The 19,227-nt window shown below is 43.9% G+C and overlaps 1 protein-coding gene, 1 non-coding gene and 1 pseudogene across 2 annotated transcripts; 2 read left to right on the top strand and 1 right to left on the bottom strand.

The window, feature by feature from the left end:
- Positions 1-286: 286 nt before the first annotated feature.
- Positions 287-3,232, top strand: ZBTB9 (zinc finger and BTB domain containing 9). Its single transcript, XM_028120603.2, has 2 exons — positions 287-545; positions 731-3,232. Exon 2 carries the CDS (start codon positions 815-817, stop codon positions 2,234-2,236), a length of 1,422 nt encoding a protein of 473 aa, XP_027976404.1. The 5' UTR covers positions 287-545; positions 731-814; the 3' UTR covers positions 2,237-3,232.
- Positions 3,233-5,625: 2,393 nt separating this feature from the next.
- On the top strand, positions 5,626-6,032 carry LOC148164136 (pancreatic progenitor cell differentiation and proliferation factor pseudogene; annotated as a pseudogene).
- Positions 6,033-15,493: 9,461 nt separating this feature from the next.
- TRNAK-CUU (transfer RNA lysine (anticodon CUU)) lies at positions 15,494-15,566 on the bottom strand. The gene has a single exon. It is a non-coding gene; the product is annotated as a tRNA-Lys (tRNA).
- Between the last annotated feature and the right edge of the window lie 3,661 nt (positions 15,567-19,227).

Genomic DNA, 19,227 nt, shown 5'->3' with positions numbered 1-19,227 from the left:
CAGCACCCAGCAGGGGGCGGGCGCTATATTTAATCACCCGCAGGGCTTACGGGTCGCTCCCTCCTTCCGGGCTACGGTCTCTCGAGCCCTGGCTCGCCGTCCTCCCACAGGTGCCGCCACCGGGTCCGCCGCCGCTCGGGGGTCAGACACCTCCTGCCAGCACCGCCTTCTCGCCCGCGCAACCAATCAACACGAGGCTTGTAGGCCACCGCCTTCCCATTGGCTGCGGCTCTGGCACCGCCCACCGTACCTGGCGTTGGCGTCCGGTGGGAAGGCGGTGGCTTCCGGCCCGGGACTGAGCGGTGTCCGCGGACGCGCTCCGGCCCCGTGCCGCTTGTGTACCGGCGGGGGCGTGGCGGCGGGAAGGGCCTCCCTGCTGGCGCCCACGGTCTCCCGGCGGCCGCGGCCTCCCCGGAGTCGGGCCCTCTGGGCACCGTGAGAAGGAGTGGAGCGGCGGGCGGGAGCCGTCCGGGGCCGGCGAGGTCAGGCGCGTGGCTGGAAGGACCTCCTCAGCTTCCTCCGCAGGCCCTGGAAGTGAAACCCCGGTTGGTCTTTTGTTGTGGTCGTTTAGTTTTTCTTTTCTTGGTGGGGGAGTGCGCGGGACTGATCTGCGGAAACCACCACTGGCTGAAAAGTTTCCCCGGGTTCGGTTGGGGAGGCGGGTGTTGTGTGAGGAGACGTGGTTGCCCTTATCCAGAGCTTCTGTGACCCCCGTCTCTTTCCTCCACAGCCTTCATCCCGCGGGGGGTCCGCCCCCAGCCCCTCATCTCCTGTATTTGATCCTCTGGGATCCCTCTCTTTCTGAGGCGGCCATATGGATACCTCGACGCCCATGCCCCCCGTTCCCCCCTCCCCGACGTGCAACCCCGCCCCACGGACAATCCAGATCGAGTTCCCGCAGCACAGCTCAGTGCTGCTGGAAGCCCTGAACCGCCACAGGCTAGAGGGAAAGTTCTGTGATGTGTCCCTCTTGGTGCAGGGCCGGGAACTTAGGGCGCACAAAGCAGTGTTGGCTGCTGCCTCTCCTTACTTCCATGACAAACTTCTTCTGGGGGATGCGCCGCGTCTCACTCTGCCCAGCGTCATTGAAGCCGATGCCTTCGAGGGGCTGCTCCAGCTCATTTATTCAGGGCGCCTCCGTCTGCCACTGGATGCTCTCCCTGCCCACCTCCTTGTGGCCAGTGGCCTCCAGATGTGGCAAGTAGTAGATCAGTGCTCAGAGATTCTTAGAGAACTAGAAACCTCCGGTGGTGGAATTTCAACCCGTGGGGCCACCTCTTACCACACACTTCTTTCCACCACATCCTCTCCAGGAGGCTGGTGCATTCGCTCTTCCCCTTTCCAGACCCCAGTGCAGTCTTCCACCTCCGCCGAGAGCCCCGTTTTAGGGGAGGGGAGTGAACTGGGAGATGTGTTACAGATTCAAGTTGAAGAAGAGGAGGAGGAGGAGGAGGAGGAGGAGGAAGATGAGGAGGAGGACCAGGGGTCAGCAGCACCCTCTCAGACACCTCAGCCTCAGAGAGTATCAGGGGCTTTTCCCTGTCCTCATGGATCACACCCACTACCTATATCCACTACTCCCCGCAGGGTTTCAGAGGGTGAGAGTGCACCACTTGAGCCACCTACCCCTCATACTGCACTGCCCCCGAAAGTCTTCTACATTAAGCAGGAACCCTCTGAGCCTAAAGAAGAGATATCAGGAGGTGGAACTCAGTCTGGAGGAACAAAGGAGGAGACCAAAGTGTTTCCTGGAGGGGACACTGAAGGGAATGGAGAGCTAGGGTTCTCGCTGCCCTCAGGAGCAGGGGCAGCATATGGAGGAGGAGGAGGAGGTCCATCCTGGAAACCAGTGGATCTTCATGGGAATGAAATCCTGTCAGGGGGTGGGGGACCTGGGGGGGCAGGACAGGCTGTGCATGGGCCTGTCAAGTTAGGAGGTACACCCCCTGCCGATGGAAAACGCTTTGGTTGCTTGTGTGGGAAGCGGTTTGCAGTGAAGCCAAAGCGTGACCGGCACATCATGCTGACCTTCAGCCTTCGGCCCTTTGGCTGTGGCATCTGCAATAAGCGCTTCAAGCTGAAGCACCATCTGACAGAACATATGAAGACCCATGCTGGAGCCCTGCATGCCTGCCCCCATTGTGGCCGTCGGTTCCGAGTCCATGCCTGTTTCCTTCGCCATCGGGACCTATGCAAGGGCCAGGGTTGGGCCACTGCTCACTGGACTTACAACTGACTGCTGAGGCCGTACACTGATTTCTAGGATAAGAGAGCCACTGCTGCTGATGGATACTTTGCCCTCACAACCATCACATCCCTCTTCTGGATCTTGTAATCATGCCAAGAAAATCTATATACTCTGGATATCTTGTTCTTAAGTGTAGGCATCAACCTGGCAGATTTGGGAACTCAGATTTCTCATCTCCAGGTTTTTGCAAACCACCCCATAGGAAGGTGGTTTACAGGGCGTACATAAATTGATCACTTGCCCATAATAGACCTTTCATAAAGGAAACCAGATTTCAGATTAGAAGTTTGTTTGGTGAGAGAAAAGTTACAGCAAAAAGATGTAAAAATGTTTCATTTGGTCTCCATGAGCTGTTAAAGGAGCTGGTGTCCATGTAGGGATGTTTGATTCCAAGGTCTAATAATTCAGGAACTAATAAGGTTCTCCTCTCCCTTGTCATTGCTGAAATGATTTAGGCAGAGTTCTTTTTAAGTACTCTTAAAAAGAAAGAGTACTTTCTTTTGTTCGGTCTTTCCAGAAGCCTCTCAGATCATAATTTACTCTGCACCTTCCCAACACTTCTGTTTTTAATTTTGTAGTTAAGCACTTTAACAAATTGAGCATTCCATGTTTCATTCTTAGAACCCTCTTTTTAATAGAGGATATTCCCTCAACAGCCTGTGCCTCTTGTTTATCTTTGTCCACCACTGATCACCCATATACTGATCACAGTGATTGGAATGTGACCAGTGAACTCAGGAGATGGCCACTGACCTAAAATGCTCTCAGGGTAGCACCACTGTTGAACAAGTGGCTGTTGTCAGAGGCTGAGACAGCACGTAACAGAAGGCTGAAGAGTATCTGCACAGTAGGACCACACCCCCTTCCTTTCCATCCCACTCACATGATAGGACCTTTGTTGAGAGATAGAAGAGTAGATATTGGAATGGGGAGATTGTGACAGTTTACTTAATTTCTTCAAATAAACTTTGCCCTGAAACCTAAGCTGACAATGGACTGGATTGAGTAATTTACGTGGGAGAGACAGCATGAAAACTGTTGCAAAGACTTGGATGTGTTCCTTATGTGGCAGGGTTATGTTGATGGGGGAAGAATGGGATGGTTTCACACTGGTGCAGAGAACACTGTCCTGGGTGTCAGTGCGCCAGATTCTAGGCCCTGACCTGCCACTAAATGATATCAGATAAGTTATCTTTCGGAGTATGAACTGGGGGTTTTTGTGGGGTGGTATATATCTCCTCATTGGTTCTCTTGTCTTTTTATTTTTAAAGGAGTTGGTTCACATGATCTTTACCTATAATCTTACCTGACTTTATGTATAATGTATATTTGGTTGTGGTTTGGTTTGTTCTAAAAACATTTAGTGCAGTGCACTATGCTAGACCCTTATACTCTGACCTCAAAAAGTTCACAGCTACTATCAAAGTTAGACAAATAATGACAATGTGGTATGATAAGTCTGTCTTAGTGGGCAGTACAGGCTACTGTAGTGTCACAAAGGAAGCCAGGAGAAGGTCTTAAATGTCAGCAAAGGTTTCATAAAGATCTTGGTGTACCAGAGTACGGCAACAATGTTGGTGGCCTAGTTGAAGTTATAACTAGGGCCAGGATTGATACCTTTCCCCAAAGCATGTTCCTTAAAAGTTATTATGGCACCCAGATGAGGCTGAAAATGTGACTTTATGGCTGAGAAGGTGGATTCTCGCTGTGATCTGTCAGCCTTTCTAAAGAGCCATGCCATGGTACCATCCCCATGGTAAGGACTGTGAACACATTGGGAAAGGGGTCAGGGAGAGAGCTACCAAATCACACCCACCTGCCATTCTTTTAGCACACTTCTGCAGGTGGCTACAGACATACCTCAGAGTTATTACAGGTTAAGTTCCAGACCACTACAACAGAGCAAGTCAAATGAATTTTTTAGTTTCTCAGTGCATATAAAAGTTATGTTTTTACAGTAGCCTATTAAGTGTGCAGTAGCATTATGTCTAAAGAAAATGTGTATACCACAGGGCACCTGGGTGGTTCAGTCGGTTAAGCATCTGACTCTTGATCTCAGCTTAGGGCTTGATCTCATCTTAGGTCTTGATCTCAGGGTCATGAGTTCAAGCCCTGTGTTGAGCTCCACAAGGCATGGAGCCTACTTAAAAAAAAAAAATGTACCTACCTTAAAAAAATACTTTATTGCTAAAAAATACTAACGATCATCTGAGCTTTCAACAAGTAGTAATCACAGATCACCATAACAAATATATTAATAATGAAAAAGTTTGAAATATTTCAAGATTTACCAAATGTGACACAGACACAAAGTGAGCAAATACTGTTGGAGAAATGGTGCCAACAGACTTGCTTCAAACCTTCAATTGCAGACCTCCAAAGACTTTCTGTAAACCTTTAGTTTGTTACAAAAAGAAACCCCTGCAATATCTGCAAAGTGCATTAAAGGGAAGCACGATAAAATGAGGTGTGCCTATCTATCCTCTGAGCAGGATCCTTTGGTTGCAAGCAAGGGAAGCTGGCTCTGACTAACATCATCAAAACAGGAATCTATGAAGTATGTGGAGTGGCTCCTGAAATGGAAGGGGTGAAGGGCCAGCCTTTGGAAGGTTAAGACCTGGGTAAGGATGAGCTCTGGGGGTCCAGGGAACAGGAACTCCTGGGGAATCTTTTCCTGTCATATGTTTTGTCATGATGATCCAGTCATTCTTATTTCTTGTGTTACTTATCTCAAGATAAAATTTCCCAGGAGAGAGGGGCACCTGGGTGTCTCGGTCAGTTGAGAGTCAGACTCTTGGTTTCAGCTCAGGTCATGATCTCAGGGTCATGAGATCAAGTCCCACATTGGGCTCAGCATGTAGTCTGCTTGAGATTCTCTCCCTCTCTGTCTGTCCCAGGTCTACCCTCTGGCCAGAGCACCCTAGTCATTATTCCATCAAGGGAACAAAGTGGGCATGTAATCCTAAAGGGGAAATTGAATTCCTGGAATAGAAGAGTGGGGGAATGGTGCTAGCCATCCCACAGGAACGGAGAGGCCCACCCAGACAATCTCCACATGTTGCCCTTCTTGGGATCCTTAAAGCCTCAGATATACCTGGCACTTAATAGGTGCTCAAGAAATGGTGAACCTGCCCAACCTCCACCTCTGCCCTCTGAACTTAAGGCAGAATTGCTTCTTCCCTCACCTTAATCCCCATAGCACTTTGTTGTTTCTACTGTGAGCCAATTAAAATACCATGTTAGAGTTTTGGTTTTGTTTTGAAGTTAATTAGGAATTACACAGAAAACAATTTCCATTATGAAAGATCTGGATTTATACCTGATGCCCCACCTCAGTCGTGGAGCAGCCTTCCGCAGTCTCCTCTGCAAGTGGGCTCCGTGACCTAGGGTTCCATACACCTAGGCCTGTGAGGGGTCGTGCAGAGGTTCCCACAAGCCCAAAAACAACAGTATGGCAGCCATCCCCTCCAGTGGCTTGCTTATGGCCACCCACACTATTACCCATGCCGCCCAGGTTCCACTTCCAGTAACAGCTTCTGCGGAAATGCAGAGTATCCTGGGGAAGCCGTCCCTCACCACCCCAGTCTCCGCAGGTCCAACCCGGGTCACTGGTGGGCAAACTTATTTTTTGGGAAGTCCATTTTCCCATTCCTGGCTACAGCGTTGGGAGTCCCCAGATTGCTTGGAATCTCCCAGGCCTCCAGCAACACGATCACCTGTGACTTGGCTCTGGAAGCAGCCTGGTGGCCAGCCTGTCAAAGCCAACACCCAGCCCCAGTCTTGAGTGGCCATCACCAGCTACCAGGCTTCAGGAGGTGCTAGGCTTATCAGAGCCCCACCCCTCCCCATAGACTAGGCAGGCCACAGCAAGCAGAAGCAGTTGGGTTCTTTTATAACAAAACAGCAAAACACCAAAAAGGAAGTTGAGAGAACCCCACTTTATTATCCAAGCCACACACAAGCCTTCCTGACACCTGTAACCATATGCCTTGCATGAAGTGGAAAATAAACTCCAAGCAGCCAGTTAGGGAAAAAAAAAAAAAGATACTTTATGTGGAAAACCCAAAAGACTCCACCCCAAAACTGCTAGAACTCATACAGGAATTCAGTAAAGTGGCAGGATATAAAATCAATGCACAGAAATCAGTGGCATTCCTATATACCAACAATAAGACAGAAGAGAGAAATTAAGGAGTCGATCCCATTTACAATGGCACCCAAAACCATAAGATACCTAGGAATAAATCTAACCAAAGAGGCAAAGGATCTGTACTCAGGGGGTGCCTGGGTGGCTCAGTCGTTAAGCGTCTGCCTTCGGCTCAGGTCATGATCCCAGGGTCCTGGGATCGAGCCCCGCGTTGGGGTCGCTGCTTGGCGGGAAGCCTGCTTCTCCCTCTCTCACTCCCCATTTGTGTTCCCTCTCTTGCTATGTCTCTGTCTGTCAAATAAATAAATAAAATCTTAAAAAAAAAGGATCTGTACTCAGAAAACTATAAAATACTCATGAAAGAAATTGAGGAAGACACAAAGAAATGGAAAAACATTCCATGCTCATGGATTGGAAGAACAAATATTGTGAAGATGTCAATGCTACCTAGAGCAACCTACACATTCAGTGCAATCCCCATCAAAATACCATCCACTTTTTTCAAAGAAATGGAATAATCCTAAAATTTGTATGGAACCGGAAAAGACCCTGAATAACCAGAGGAATGTTGAAAAAGAAAAGCAAAGCTGGCGCATCACAATTCCAGACTTCCAGCTCTATTACAAAGCTGTCATCATCAAGACAGTATGGTACTGGCACAAAAACAGACACATAGGGGCACCTGGGTGGCTCAGTCGTTGGGCGTCTGCCTTCGGCTCAGGTCATGATCCCAGGGTCCTGGGATCGAGCCCCGCATGGGGCTCCCTGCTCCGCGGGGAGCCTGGTTCTCCCTCCCCCGCTCCTCCTGCTTGTGTTCCCTCTCTCGCTGTGTCTCTGTCAAATAAATAAACAAAATCTTAAAAAAAAACAAACAGACACATAGATCAATGGAACGGAATAGAGAACCCAGAAATGGACCCTCAACTCTATGGTCAACTAATCTTTGACAAAGCAGGAAAGAATGTCCAATGGAAAAAAGACAGTCTCTTCAACAAATGGCGTTGGGAAAATTGGACAGCCACATGCAGAAGAATGAAACTGGACTATTTCCTAACACCACACACAAAAATAGACTCCAAATGGTTGAAAGACCTAAATGTGAGACAGGAGTCCATCAAAATCCTAAAGGAGAACACAGGCAGCAACCTCTTCAACCTCGGCCGCAGCAACTTCTTCCTAGAAACATCGCCAAAGGCAAGGGAAGCAAGGGCAAAAATGAACTATTGGGATTTCATCAAGATAAAAAGTTTTTGCACAGCAAAAGAAACAGTCCACAAAACCAAAAGACAACCGACAGAATGGGAGAAGATATTTGCAAATGACATATCAGATAAAGGGCTCGTGTCCAAAATCTATAAAGAACTTATCAAACTCAACACCCAAAGAATAATCCAATCAAGAAATGGGCAGAAGACATGAACAGACATTTTTCCAAAGAAGACATCCAAATGGCCAACAGACACATGAAATAGTGCTCAACATCGCTCGGCATCAGGGAAATCCAAATCAAAACCTCAATGAGATACCACCTCACACCAGTCAGAATGGCTAAAATTAACAAGTCAGGAAACAACAGATGTTGGCAGGAATGCGGAGAAAGGGGAACCCTCCTCCACTGTTGGTGGGAATGCAAGCTGGTGCAGCCACTGTGGAGAACAGTATGGAGGTTCCTCAAAAAGTTGAAAATAGTGCTACCATACGACCCAGCAATTGCACTACTGGGTATTTACCACAAAGATACAAATGTAGTGATCTGAAGGGGTACATGCACCCTGACGTTTATAGCAGCAATGTCCACAATAGCCAAACTGTGGAAAGAGCCAAGATGTCCATCGACAGATGAATGGATAAAGAAGATGTGGTATATATATATACAATGGAATATTATGCAGCCATCAAAAGGAATGAGATCTTGACATTTGCAACGACGTGGATGGAACTGGAGGGTGTTATGCTGAGTGAAATAAGTCAATCAGAGAAAGACATGTATCATATGACCTCACTGATATGAGGAATTCTTAATCTCAGGAAACAAACTGAGGGTTGCTGGAGTGGGACTGAGGTGGGAGGGATGGGGTGGCTGGGTGATAGACATTGGGGAGGGTATGTGCTCTGGTGAGCGCTGTGAATTGTGCAAGACTGTTGACACACAGATCTGTACTTCTGAAACAAATAATGCAACATATGTTAAGAAAAAAAAAAGCAGGAGGGGAAGAACGAACGGGGGGAACTGGAGGGGGAGACGGACCATGAGAGATGATGGACTCTGAAAAACAAACTGAGGGTTCTAGAGGGGAGGGGGGTGGGGGATGAGTTAGCCTTGTGATGGGTATTAAAGAGGGCACGTTCTGCATGGAGCACTGGGTGTTATGCACAAACAATGAATCACGGAACACTACATCAAAAACTAATGATGTAATGCATGGTGATTAACATAACAATAAAAAATTTAAAGAGAAAAAAGAAGATTTAGGGGCACCTGGGTGGCTCAGTCATCAAGTGTCTGCCTTCGGCTCAAGTCATGATCCCAGGTTCCTGGGATCGAGCCCCGCATCGGGCTCCCTGCTCTGAGGGAAGCCTCCTTCTCCCTCTCCCACTCCCCCTGCTTGTGTCCCCTCTCTCTCTTTGTCTGTCTCTGTCAAATAAATAAAATCTTAAAAAAAAAAAGATTTAAACAAATTTAAAAATGTACTTTTCTGCCTCTGTTCTTTCCTCCTTATAGTGGAAGAGATGTCACTCCTGATCAAGGCTAGTCCCCTTCCCAGAGCCCTTGCTCTTTTAATTATCCCCTCTGTCCAGCCATCTTCACTCTGTCTGGAGTTCCTCATTCACACTTAATCGTGCTCACAGGTCTGTAAGAATTAATACATGTAAAATGCTTAGAGCAGTGCCTTGCCCTCAGTAAACTCGATAAATGTTAGCTGTTATATTATGAGTGAGACCATTAGTTCCCCACACCTTTACTGGGATCAGTGTTCTCGGGGAGGGTCACATATATAAATGGAAAAATATTTTCAACTAAAGGGGAAATGAGGCATACTCATTGTTATTACCTTTCTCATAAATGCTAGAGTTCTTCAGGGGTCTTTTCACCCTCTTTTTTTTTTTAAGATTTTATTTGTCAGAGGGAGAGAGAGCGAGAGTGTGAGAATAAGCAGGGAGAGCAGCAGGCAGAGGGAGAAGCAGGCTCTCTGCTGAGCAAGGAGCCCAATGCGGGACTTGATCCCAGGACCCTGGGATCATGACCTGAGCCGAAGGCAGACACTTAATGACTGAGCCACCCAGGCATCCCTTTTAACCCTCTTCTAAATTTATACACTCCTGCCCATTTCTTGATTGGATTATTTGACCTCGGCCGCAGCAACTTCTTCCTAGTAACATCGCCAAAGGCAAGGGAAGCAAGGGCAAAAATGAACTATTGGTGATTTTTATCCACTCTGAGTTAAACCACTTAAATACTGATGACCCTTAATTTTATATCTCCAGTTTTCCTGATCCCCAGACCCACTTAGATTTCCTTCCTTCAACAATAGGGCTTGCTGGGGCGCCTTAGTGGCTCAGTTGCTTAAGGGTTCGACTTTCGATCTCAGCTCAGGTCTTGATCTCAGGGTCATGAGTTCAAACCCCACATTGGGCTCCATGCTGGGCATGGAACTACTTAAAAACAAAAAACCCAATAGGGCCTGCTATGTACCCGGCACTGATGAGAAAAGCATGATTGTCACTTTAAGAGACGGATGTATAAACCAGCTATGTAGGTACTTCATAGGTATCTCAAGCTCAATATGTCTAAAATACTGCACCCCATCTCTAGCCAGCTGTTCCATTGTTTCCAGATTTAGTAAAACTTCCACCATCCACCCAAATATGGAAGCTGGGAGTGTTCCTGGGCACGAATCTCACCTCCCATACCTGTCCTACCAATGCTGTCTCCTAAATATTTCAAATTGATGCATTCTTTCATTTCTAGTACTGCTACTGCAACCTCCTAACTGGTTGTCTTCTGTCTTGCTTCCCTCTATATCTCACTCCACACACTGTGGCCAGAGTGATCTTTCTAAAGCATAAAGTACTGTTTGACTAGCTCTCCAGCTTAAACCTTTCATTTACACCCTCCTGCTCTTTGGTAAGTCCAATGATCTGCTCCCAATTACTGCACTTTTGCTGCTCATGTCTCCCTCGGGCCTCTGCTTTTTTTTTTTTTTTTTGCTCCTCATGCTCATCTCTCTGCCTAGAATAGTTACCTTCCTAGAAATAGGCTTCAGTGAGCTAATACCTACTCTCTTCAGATATCAGCTGAAGCATCACTTCCTTTAGAAATCTGACCATTAGGCCAAGCTAGGACCTCTGCTCTGTGCTCTAGTATCTCTAGTAGCTCTTATTTCGCTGTGTCATGAAACTTTCTTGGCATTTCCTTTACTCAGTATTTGCCAACTATCCACTATTACCCATTATATGTGGGTGCTGTTTTAGGCATGCCAGACAATGCTTGCCTTACAAGATTTCATTCCAGTGCTGTAAGGAAAATATAACTGGTCATAAGGTGGAGCATAATAGAAAAGGAAGCATACTGTACATATTGATTTAGTATCGAAAGGAGAAGACCCAGACATGCAAAGTAGGGCAGGGGAGATGGTTCCAGTACAGTGTTTAGCAGATGCAAAGGCCAAGAAAATGAGAATGGTATGTGTGACAAAGAAACCAGTGGACTTGGGGAGGAATGAGATGTTGTTTTAGTCTATTGGAGCTGCTATAACAATACCATAGACTAGGTGGCTTATAAACAATGGAAATTTATTTCTCACAGTTCTGGAGACTGAGAAGTCCAAGATCAAGCATGACAGACGAGTATTGTGAGGACCTGCTTTCTGGTCCATAGATGGTTATCTTCTTACCATGTCCTCACATGGTAGAAAGAGAAAGGAAGCTCTCTGGGGTCTCTATAAGGGCACTAATCCCATTCATGGGGCTCTATCTTCATGACCTAATCACCTCCCTAAAGCCACACCTCCTAATACTATCACACTGAGGGTTAGGATTTCAATGTATGAATTTTGGGGGAACACAAACATTCAGTCCATTGCAGATGTATTTGAAGAGGTAGGCTGGGCTGGGTTATATAGAGCCTTTCAGAGCATGTTAGTTAAGGCATTTGGAGTTCATTTGAAATGCAATGGGAAGGCGATAAAGAGTTTAAAATTGGGGAGCAAATGATCTTTTAACATTTTAAAGAGATTCCTCTAGCTACAGAGGGAATATTGGATCATTAGGGGGCAAGAGTGGAAACAGGGAGACAAATTAGACTATTTCAAGTAGGACAGACAAGAGGTGGATAAAAGCAGCAGATATGGAGAGAAGTAGATGGATTAAAGCTATTACATTTGAAGGTAGGACTGACACAGGACATTCTAACAGATTAATATAGAGATTGCGGCAAAGTAAAAAGTCAAGGAAGACCGCTAGAGTTTTGGCTTGAGTAATTGAATAAGAGGCCATTTACTGAGTGGAAGACAGGAGTAGAAGAACTTGAGAGTGGATCAAGGGTTTTATTCAAATGGCTAGAAGCAGCTGGCTGTACTTGTAAAGTGTTTTTCTACACCAGAGGTTAGCAAACTTATGTCATAAAAGATCAGATAGTAATATTAGGCTTTGCATGTCAAGAAGCAAAATCAAGGATATTATATAAGTACATAAAAATTAAAACAAATTTCTACAATTTTTTATTGACAAAACCCAAAGTATAATGATTGAGTACTTTTTTTTTTTTTTTTTGGTAATACAGGTCTGCTACTTAATTGGGGTATAAAGTTAGTGTTCCCTGTCATCAAAATCAGTTGCAAATGTTTATTTGTTAATGCTGATCTGTAATGAGATTTTATGTATTTTGTCTTTGAAAACATCTTCATACAGATAGTACTGCCAAATACTGATATTAATCTAATACCATGCAATTTTAATTGAGCATATTCATCACCTGAAAGGCATTTACAGAATTCTTTTATATTCTTCCCTTGATACTTGCCTTTTATCATGTCATTACACTGTGGATTAGTCACATCCAAATGAAGGTTAGGTGGAAACTCCTCAACTGCACAATTAAATGAAATACAGAAATTTTCTTTGCACTTGTATTGAGGTTTGAAAAATACTGCTGGAACTGTAGTTTGAGCTCAGAAAATATATATGCTGCAAATCCATGTGGGGATGGAGATCTTGCTTTTTGTTTTAACTTTTGATAGCACAGGAAGTATATACAGCAGCTTGACATTACCCACGATTCAACAACTTTGATGATTTTGCTGCAGTATTTGTATATTGGCACTGCTTTGCCTTGTAATTTTAAATTGAATTCATTAGGAAGCATCACCATGTCTGTAGCAAGTGTCCACTGATGGATGAATGGATAAACAAAATGTGATATTTACATACAATGGAATGTTAGCCTTATAAAGTTAGGAGATCTTGACGTGTGCTACAACATGGATGAATCTTGAAGACATTGTGCTAAGTGAAATAAGCCAGTCACAAAAGGAAAAATACTGTTTGATTCCATTTATATGAGGGATTTAGAACAGCCAAGTACATTGAGACAGGAAGTGGAATGGTGGTGGCCAGGAGCTGAGGAGAGGGGCAAATGGAGAGTTATTGTTCATGGGTACTGAGTTTCAATTTGGGAAGATGATAAAAGTTCTGCAGATGGATGGTGGTGATGGTTGTGCAGCAGTGTGAACATACTTATCACCTCTGAGCTCTACAACTGAAAATGGTTTAAATGGTAAACTTTATGTTATATATATTTTACCACAACAACAAATAAATGAACCATGAATGAACTAATGGATCTAGGCATTGGGCATCAGTGGCTGCAAACACCACAAAAAAGAAACAACCAGGGCGCCTGGGTGGCTCAGATGGTTAAGCGTCTGCCTTTGGCTCAGGTCATGATCCCAGGGTCCTGGGATCGAGTCCCACATGGGGCTCCCCGCTCAGCAGGGAGCCTGCTTCTCCCTCTGCCTCTCTCTGTCTCTTAGGAATAAATAAAAAAATCTTAATAAAAAAAAAAAAAACAACCAGACTATATGTGCTTCTTATGGAAAACACCACCACCATCTATGAATTAGTCTGGCCCAAAATATTGAACTTGAATGTGCTCAAGCCTCAAAATACAACTACCAATTCACAGAAAATGCAGAGGGCAGGGAAACCACAGCACAGTGAGGTAATCAGCAAAGTTGAGACTGCAAGAAATTCTAAGAAACAAACACACCCCATTTTCTTCACCAAAATAATTGTAAAGGGACAAAGGGGAAGGAGGGAAACCTATAGTTTAAAAGATTTTTTAAGTTTGTTTGTTTATTTTTTTAGTAATCTCTACACCCAACATGGGGCTCAAACTCAAGACCACAAGGTCAAGAGTCTCACACTTCCAATGCAGCCAGGAAGACACCCCCAAAAGATTTTAAAAGACATATTAACTGGGGCGCCTGGGTGGCTAAGTTGGTTAAGCGGCCAACTCTTGATTTTGGCTCAGGTCATGATCTCAGGGTCATGAGAACAAGCCCTGCATCCGCTCTGTGCTCAGCAGGGAGTCTACTTGATATTCTCTCTCTCCCTCTCCCTCTGCCCCTCCCCACCCCGTGCGTGGGCACTCGCGCTTTCTCGCTCTCTCTCAAATAAATAAATAATAAAATAAAACACATATTAACCACAGTGTGCAGAGCTTATTTGGATCATAATTTTTTTAAAAGATTAAAAAAACAAAACAATTATGGCCCCTATGAGACAACTGGGGACTCAACCACCGACTGGACATATGATTATATTAAGAGTTACTGTTAAAGTTTTTAGTTGTGATAAGGGTATTGTAGTTAAGGTTAAAAAGAAGGGCCCTTGTCTTTTGATGGCATTGGTTATTTATGGGTAAATTTATCCATAGTTATGGAATGAATAAAAATATGAAATATACACATATATGAGTTCTAGATAATTGTATAAATTAAATTATATAGTCAATTTTTTAAAAGATTGAAAAATAAATTTGGGAATAGCTATACACTTTAAGGGTATCTGATCAGAAATTTTATAAAGACTTTTTTTTTAAAGATTTTATTTATTAATTTATTTGAGAGAGAGAGCATGAGCAGGGTAAGGAGCAGAGGGGGAGGAAGAGGGTGGAGTGGAAAGAATCTCAAGCAGACTCCATGTTGAGCTAGTGTGGGACTCGATCTCACCACCCTGAGATCATGACCTGAGCCAAAACCAAGAGTCGGACACCCAACTGACTGAGCCACCTAGGCACCCCCAGAAATTTTATATTATAAACACATTCTGGTTTGTGTGCTGGTCCAAGTTAATAAAACATTCTGCTTGACTCTTAAAATCTACAGTTGCTCTATGTATTGATGTAGAAAGATCTCCAGTATATTTTGTTAAGTGAAAAAAAGCAAAGTGCAGAACAGTTATACATAATATGCTATGTTTTGTATGAGAGACAGTGAGGGTGGTGAGCAAGTAAGAAAGGTGTATTTGCTTATATTTACAAAAAGAAGCACTAATAGAATAAACAAAAAAAACAATAAAAATGGGAAAGAAGTTGAGGGAAGGACAGAAAGAAGTTATGTGTACTTTAAGATTCCTCTCTGTGTACTTTGAATCATGTAATTCCACTACCTAATCAAAAAATTAAAGAAATTTTTGGGACACCTGGGTGTTTCAGTCAGCTGAGCATCTGCCTTCAGCTCAGGTGATGATCCCAGGGTCCTGGGATTGAATCTGGCATCAACAGGACTCCTTGCTCAGCAGGGAGCCTGCTTCTTCCTCTGCCTGCCGCGCCCCGCACCCCCGCCTTGGGCTCTCTCTCTCTGACAAATAAATAAAATCTTTAAAAAAGAAATTTTAAAAATTCTTTTAATTTGACTAAATAAATTGAACCATGTCACCTTGGTAGCATAATCACAGGAAGAAAGAATTCTGAAGACTACAACCTTAAAGGGGATGTACACCAAGGACAAAAAAACTCCAGCTATAATTTTAAAATTTTATTTTTCTTTATTTATTTTTAAAGATTTTAATGTTTATTTTTTTTTAAGTAGGCACCATGCCCAACGTGGGGCTTGAACCCACAACCCTGAGATTAAGAGTCGCATGCTCTACCGACTGAGCCAGCCAGGCACCCCTACAATTTAAACTTTAAATCCTTAAATATTAAATTCTCTTAAATTTTAATCTTCTAGTAAAAATTTATTTTAAGATAACTGAATAGTTCTAGATAATGAAGAGAACCTTCACAAAATGCTAGTTAAACAATGTAAAAGAAACAAAAGAATTAGGAAAAACAATTTCACAAACTCCAACAAAACTCTTGACTCAGGAAGGATTATCAATTGGTGTTAAAACCAAAAGATGATCGGTTACTGTAAACATGCACATAGAGTCAAAGTAACACCAGGCAGATTACTTTCTAGGTTCAAGAGGGAAAGCATTAACTCATTAACTGTAAATCGGGGGATCATATGTCACCACCTTAATCTAGGGGTTCAATCTCAGCATCACTAATGGTTAATCATAGGTGTCTTCTAAGGGGATGCAGCATTAACTATACAACAATATAACTATATGACTTTATTCTTCCTCGTACCTTTTATCCTCATTCAGGCATCCCTCAGGATTTTTAGGAATCCATTCCTAAAAACATGTTGGATCGTGAATTTTTAGGTAGTGGGAGTCTGTAAGTCATTATTTTATTTTATTTTTGTATGTCATTATTTTTTTTAAATCAATTAATTAACATACAGTGTATTATTAGTTTTGGAGGTAGAGTTCAGTGATTCATCAGTTGTATATAACACCCAGTGCTCATTACATCCGGTGCCCTCCTTAATGCCCATCACCCAGTTACCCTAACCTCCCACCCACCTCCCCTCCAGCAACACTCGGTTTGTTCTCTATGGTTGAGTCTCCCTCTCGGGGCGCCTGGGTGGCTCAGTCGTTAAGCGTCTGCCTTCGACTCAGGTCATGATCCCAGAGTCCTGGGATCGAGCCTCACATCGGGCTCCCTGCTCCACATCGGGCTCCCTGCTCCGCAGGCAAGCCTGCTTCTCCCTCTCCCACTCCCTGTGCTTGTGTTCCCTCTCTCGCTGTGTCTCTCTGTCAAATAAATACATAAAATCTTAAAAAAAAAAATAGTTTAAGAGTCTCCCTCCCTGATTTTGTCTTGTTTTATTTTTCCCTCCCTGTATGTCATTATTTTATTTTTTATTTTTTTAAATATTTTTTTTATTTATTCATGAGAGACAGAGACAGAGAGAGAGAGACAGAGAGAGAGAGAGAGACGCAGAGGGAGAAGCAGACTCCCTGCTGAGCAGAGAGCCCCATGCGGGACTCGATCCCAGGATCCTGGGATCATGACCTGAGCCGAAGGCAGACGCTCAACCATCTGAGCCACCCAGGCGCCCGTATGTCATTATTTTAAATGAAAACAAATAATGATGTATTTCCAGCATGTCTAAAAACCCCAATTTCCCTCAGTGCTTGAAACACTCTAGAAAAAATATATAACAATTAACAATGTAAAGCCTTTAAAACACCTGTTACTTAATTGTTTAACACTTAATTAACTCATTAACGAATTTATTTGTGTAGTAACATAGGATACGAATGTTTTCCTCTTAACTTCAACAATTGCATACTGTAATGTAAATGAACAGTGAAATGATATGTTAAAGACACATAATGAAGGCAAATAACACTCAGCAATAGTGAAATAAACAAGGCAAGTTTCTAAATGTGGTTACTGAAATTGCAGTGTCTCCTGAGTGAGGCTGGAGATAAGAAGGGAGATATGGAGGTTGTAGTCACTGTTGTTTAGCGGTGGATGAAGGTGAACAAGAATGAGCTTGAGAAGGAGTGAAACAGTAAATGTCTAATGTTCATCCATGTCCGGATCCAAGAAGCTGATAATCAACTTTCCTTGGCAATGAGTCTCAGAAGTGAATGGTCATGAATTGTCCTCTGAAAGTATTGACAAAGCATAAAAAGAAACTAAAAATGGACAATGTTACATTCCCTTTGCTTGTGTTATACAGCTTCCGATAATCCTAGGCTGTGCTGGAAATTGCATTTCAAAAAAAGATGTATTTATTTATTTTAGAGAGGAGAGGGGAGAGAAGGAGAGTCGGGGGAGGGGGAGCAGAGGGAGAGGGAGAGAGAATGCCAAGCAGACTCCCCCTGAGAGTGGAGCCTGATGTGGCACTTGATCTCACAACCCTGAGATCATGACCCAAGCCAAAATCAAGAGTTGGCTGCTTAACTGACCAAGTCACCCAGGTGCCCCAGAAATTGCATTTTTGAATGTGATTTTTCTGCTCTTGTCATGATCATGATCTCTTATTAGCAACAGTGATCATTCTGTCTCCATGATCTAAAATTTCCTTTAGTGTTGCCTGCCTAGCTCAGTTGGAAAAACATGTGACTCTTGACCTCAGGGTTGTGAGTTTGAGCCCCACACTGGGTGTAGGGATTAAATAAATAAAAACTTTAAAAAATAAGTAAATAAAATTTCCTTCAAACATCTGTTGTCAAGTATTAGTCTGCTAGGGCTTCCATTACAAAATACCACAGGCTGTGGGGCTTAAATGACAGGTATTTCTTTTCTCACAGTTCTGGAAACTGGAAGTTCAAGATCAAGATGCCGGCAGGTTTGGTTTTTCCTGAGGACTTTCTCCTCGGCGGGCAGCCTGCCACCATCCTCATTGGTTTCCTCACATGGTCTTTCTTGTGCAAGGGCACTCCTGGTGTCTCTATTCTGATAAGGACAACGGTCATATTGGGTTAGGCCTTCACTCTTATGACTTCATTTAGCCTTACTTACCTCTTTAAAGACCTTATTTCCAAATACAGTCACATTGAGCATTAGGCTGTCAACCTAAGAAGGGCGGGGGGCACAGTTTAGTCCGTAACACTGCTCTTCCTCCAACTTAGTTCCTTCCAGCATTATTCTCTCCAGTGGAATGTGTTTCTTGGAAGGAGCATGGTAAAGCTCTCCAGAATGAAAAACACTTTAATCATTTGTCTTTATTTTCTCTCACATGGGAAATAAGGTATTCACAACAAATGGAAGCATGTACATGGCCATGCATATATCTTCTTATGCTTTCAGCTCTCAATACACTCTGTCACTTCCAATATACATGTTTCTCTAGTCCCTCTTTTTTTTTTTTAATTTTTATTTATTTATTTGAGAGAATGAGAGAGAGAGAGAGAGAAAGAGAGAGAGAGCGAGCGAGCATGAGAGGGGGTTGGGTCAGAGGGAGAAGCAGACTCCCTGCTGAGCAGGGAGCCCGATGCGGGACTCGATCCCGGGACTCCAGGATCATGACCTGAGCCGAAGGCAGTCGCTTAACCGACTGAGCCACCCAGGCACCCTAGTCCCTCTTTTGTTTAATTAAAAATTTTTAAGATTTTATTTTTAAGTAATCTCTACACCCAACGTGGGGCTCAAACTCACGACCTGGAGATCAAGAGTCCCACGCTCTACTGACTGAGCCAGCCAGGTGCCCCTCTCTTGTCTCTTAAGTTCACCTGCTTTCTTCACAGTTTTTCCACTTGAGTCATTTTCATTTTCTAATGTGGTGAATGGACACAGAAAATGCATATATAACATTAGACTGTCCATCCTTGCCCCAACGCCACACTGTCTTAAAGAGTGTTATATCTTCACACTGTCTTGATATCAATTAGTGTAGGATCTCCGACTTCGTTCTTTTACTTCAAGATTGCACACTTTGGCCATGTACAAAAGTGCACTGTACCTTTTGACAAAGAGACTGGATTT

The sequence above is a fragment of the Eumetopias jubatus genome, unplaced genomic scaffold, assembly GCF_037043125.1.
Source record: "Eumetopias jubatus isolate StellerSeaLion01/CBP00866 unplaced genomic scaffold, mEumJub1_p1.0 scaffold_6, whole genome shotgun sequence".
Classification (NCBI taxonomy): Eukaryota; Metazoa; Chordata; class Mammalia; order Carnivora; family Otariidae; genus Eumetopias; species Eumetopias jubatus.
Note: the sequence above shows the minus strand (reverse complement) of the source record. Positions and strands in the feature narration are given on the sequence as shown.

Coding starts and splice junctions, on each gene's coding strand:
- ZBTB9 (XM_028120603.2), top strand. CDS start 815: ATGGATACCTCGACGCCCATGCCCCCCGTTCCCCCCTCCCCGACGTGC.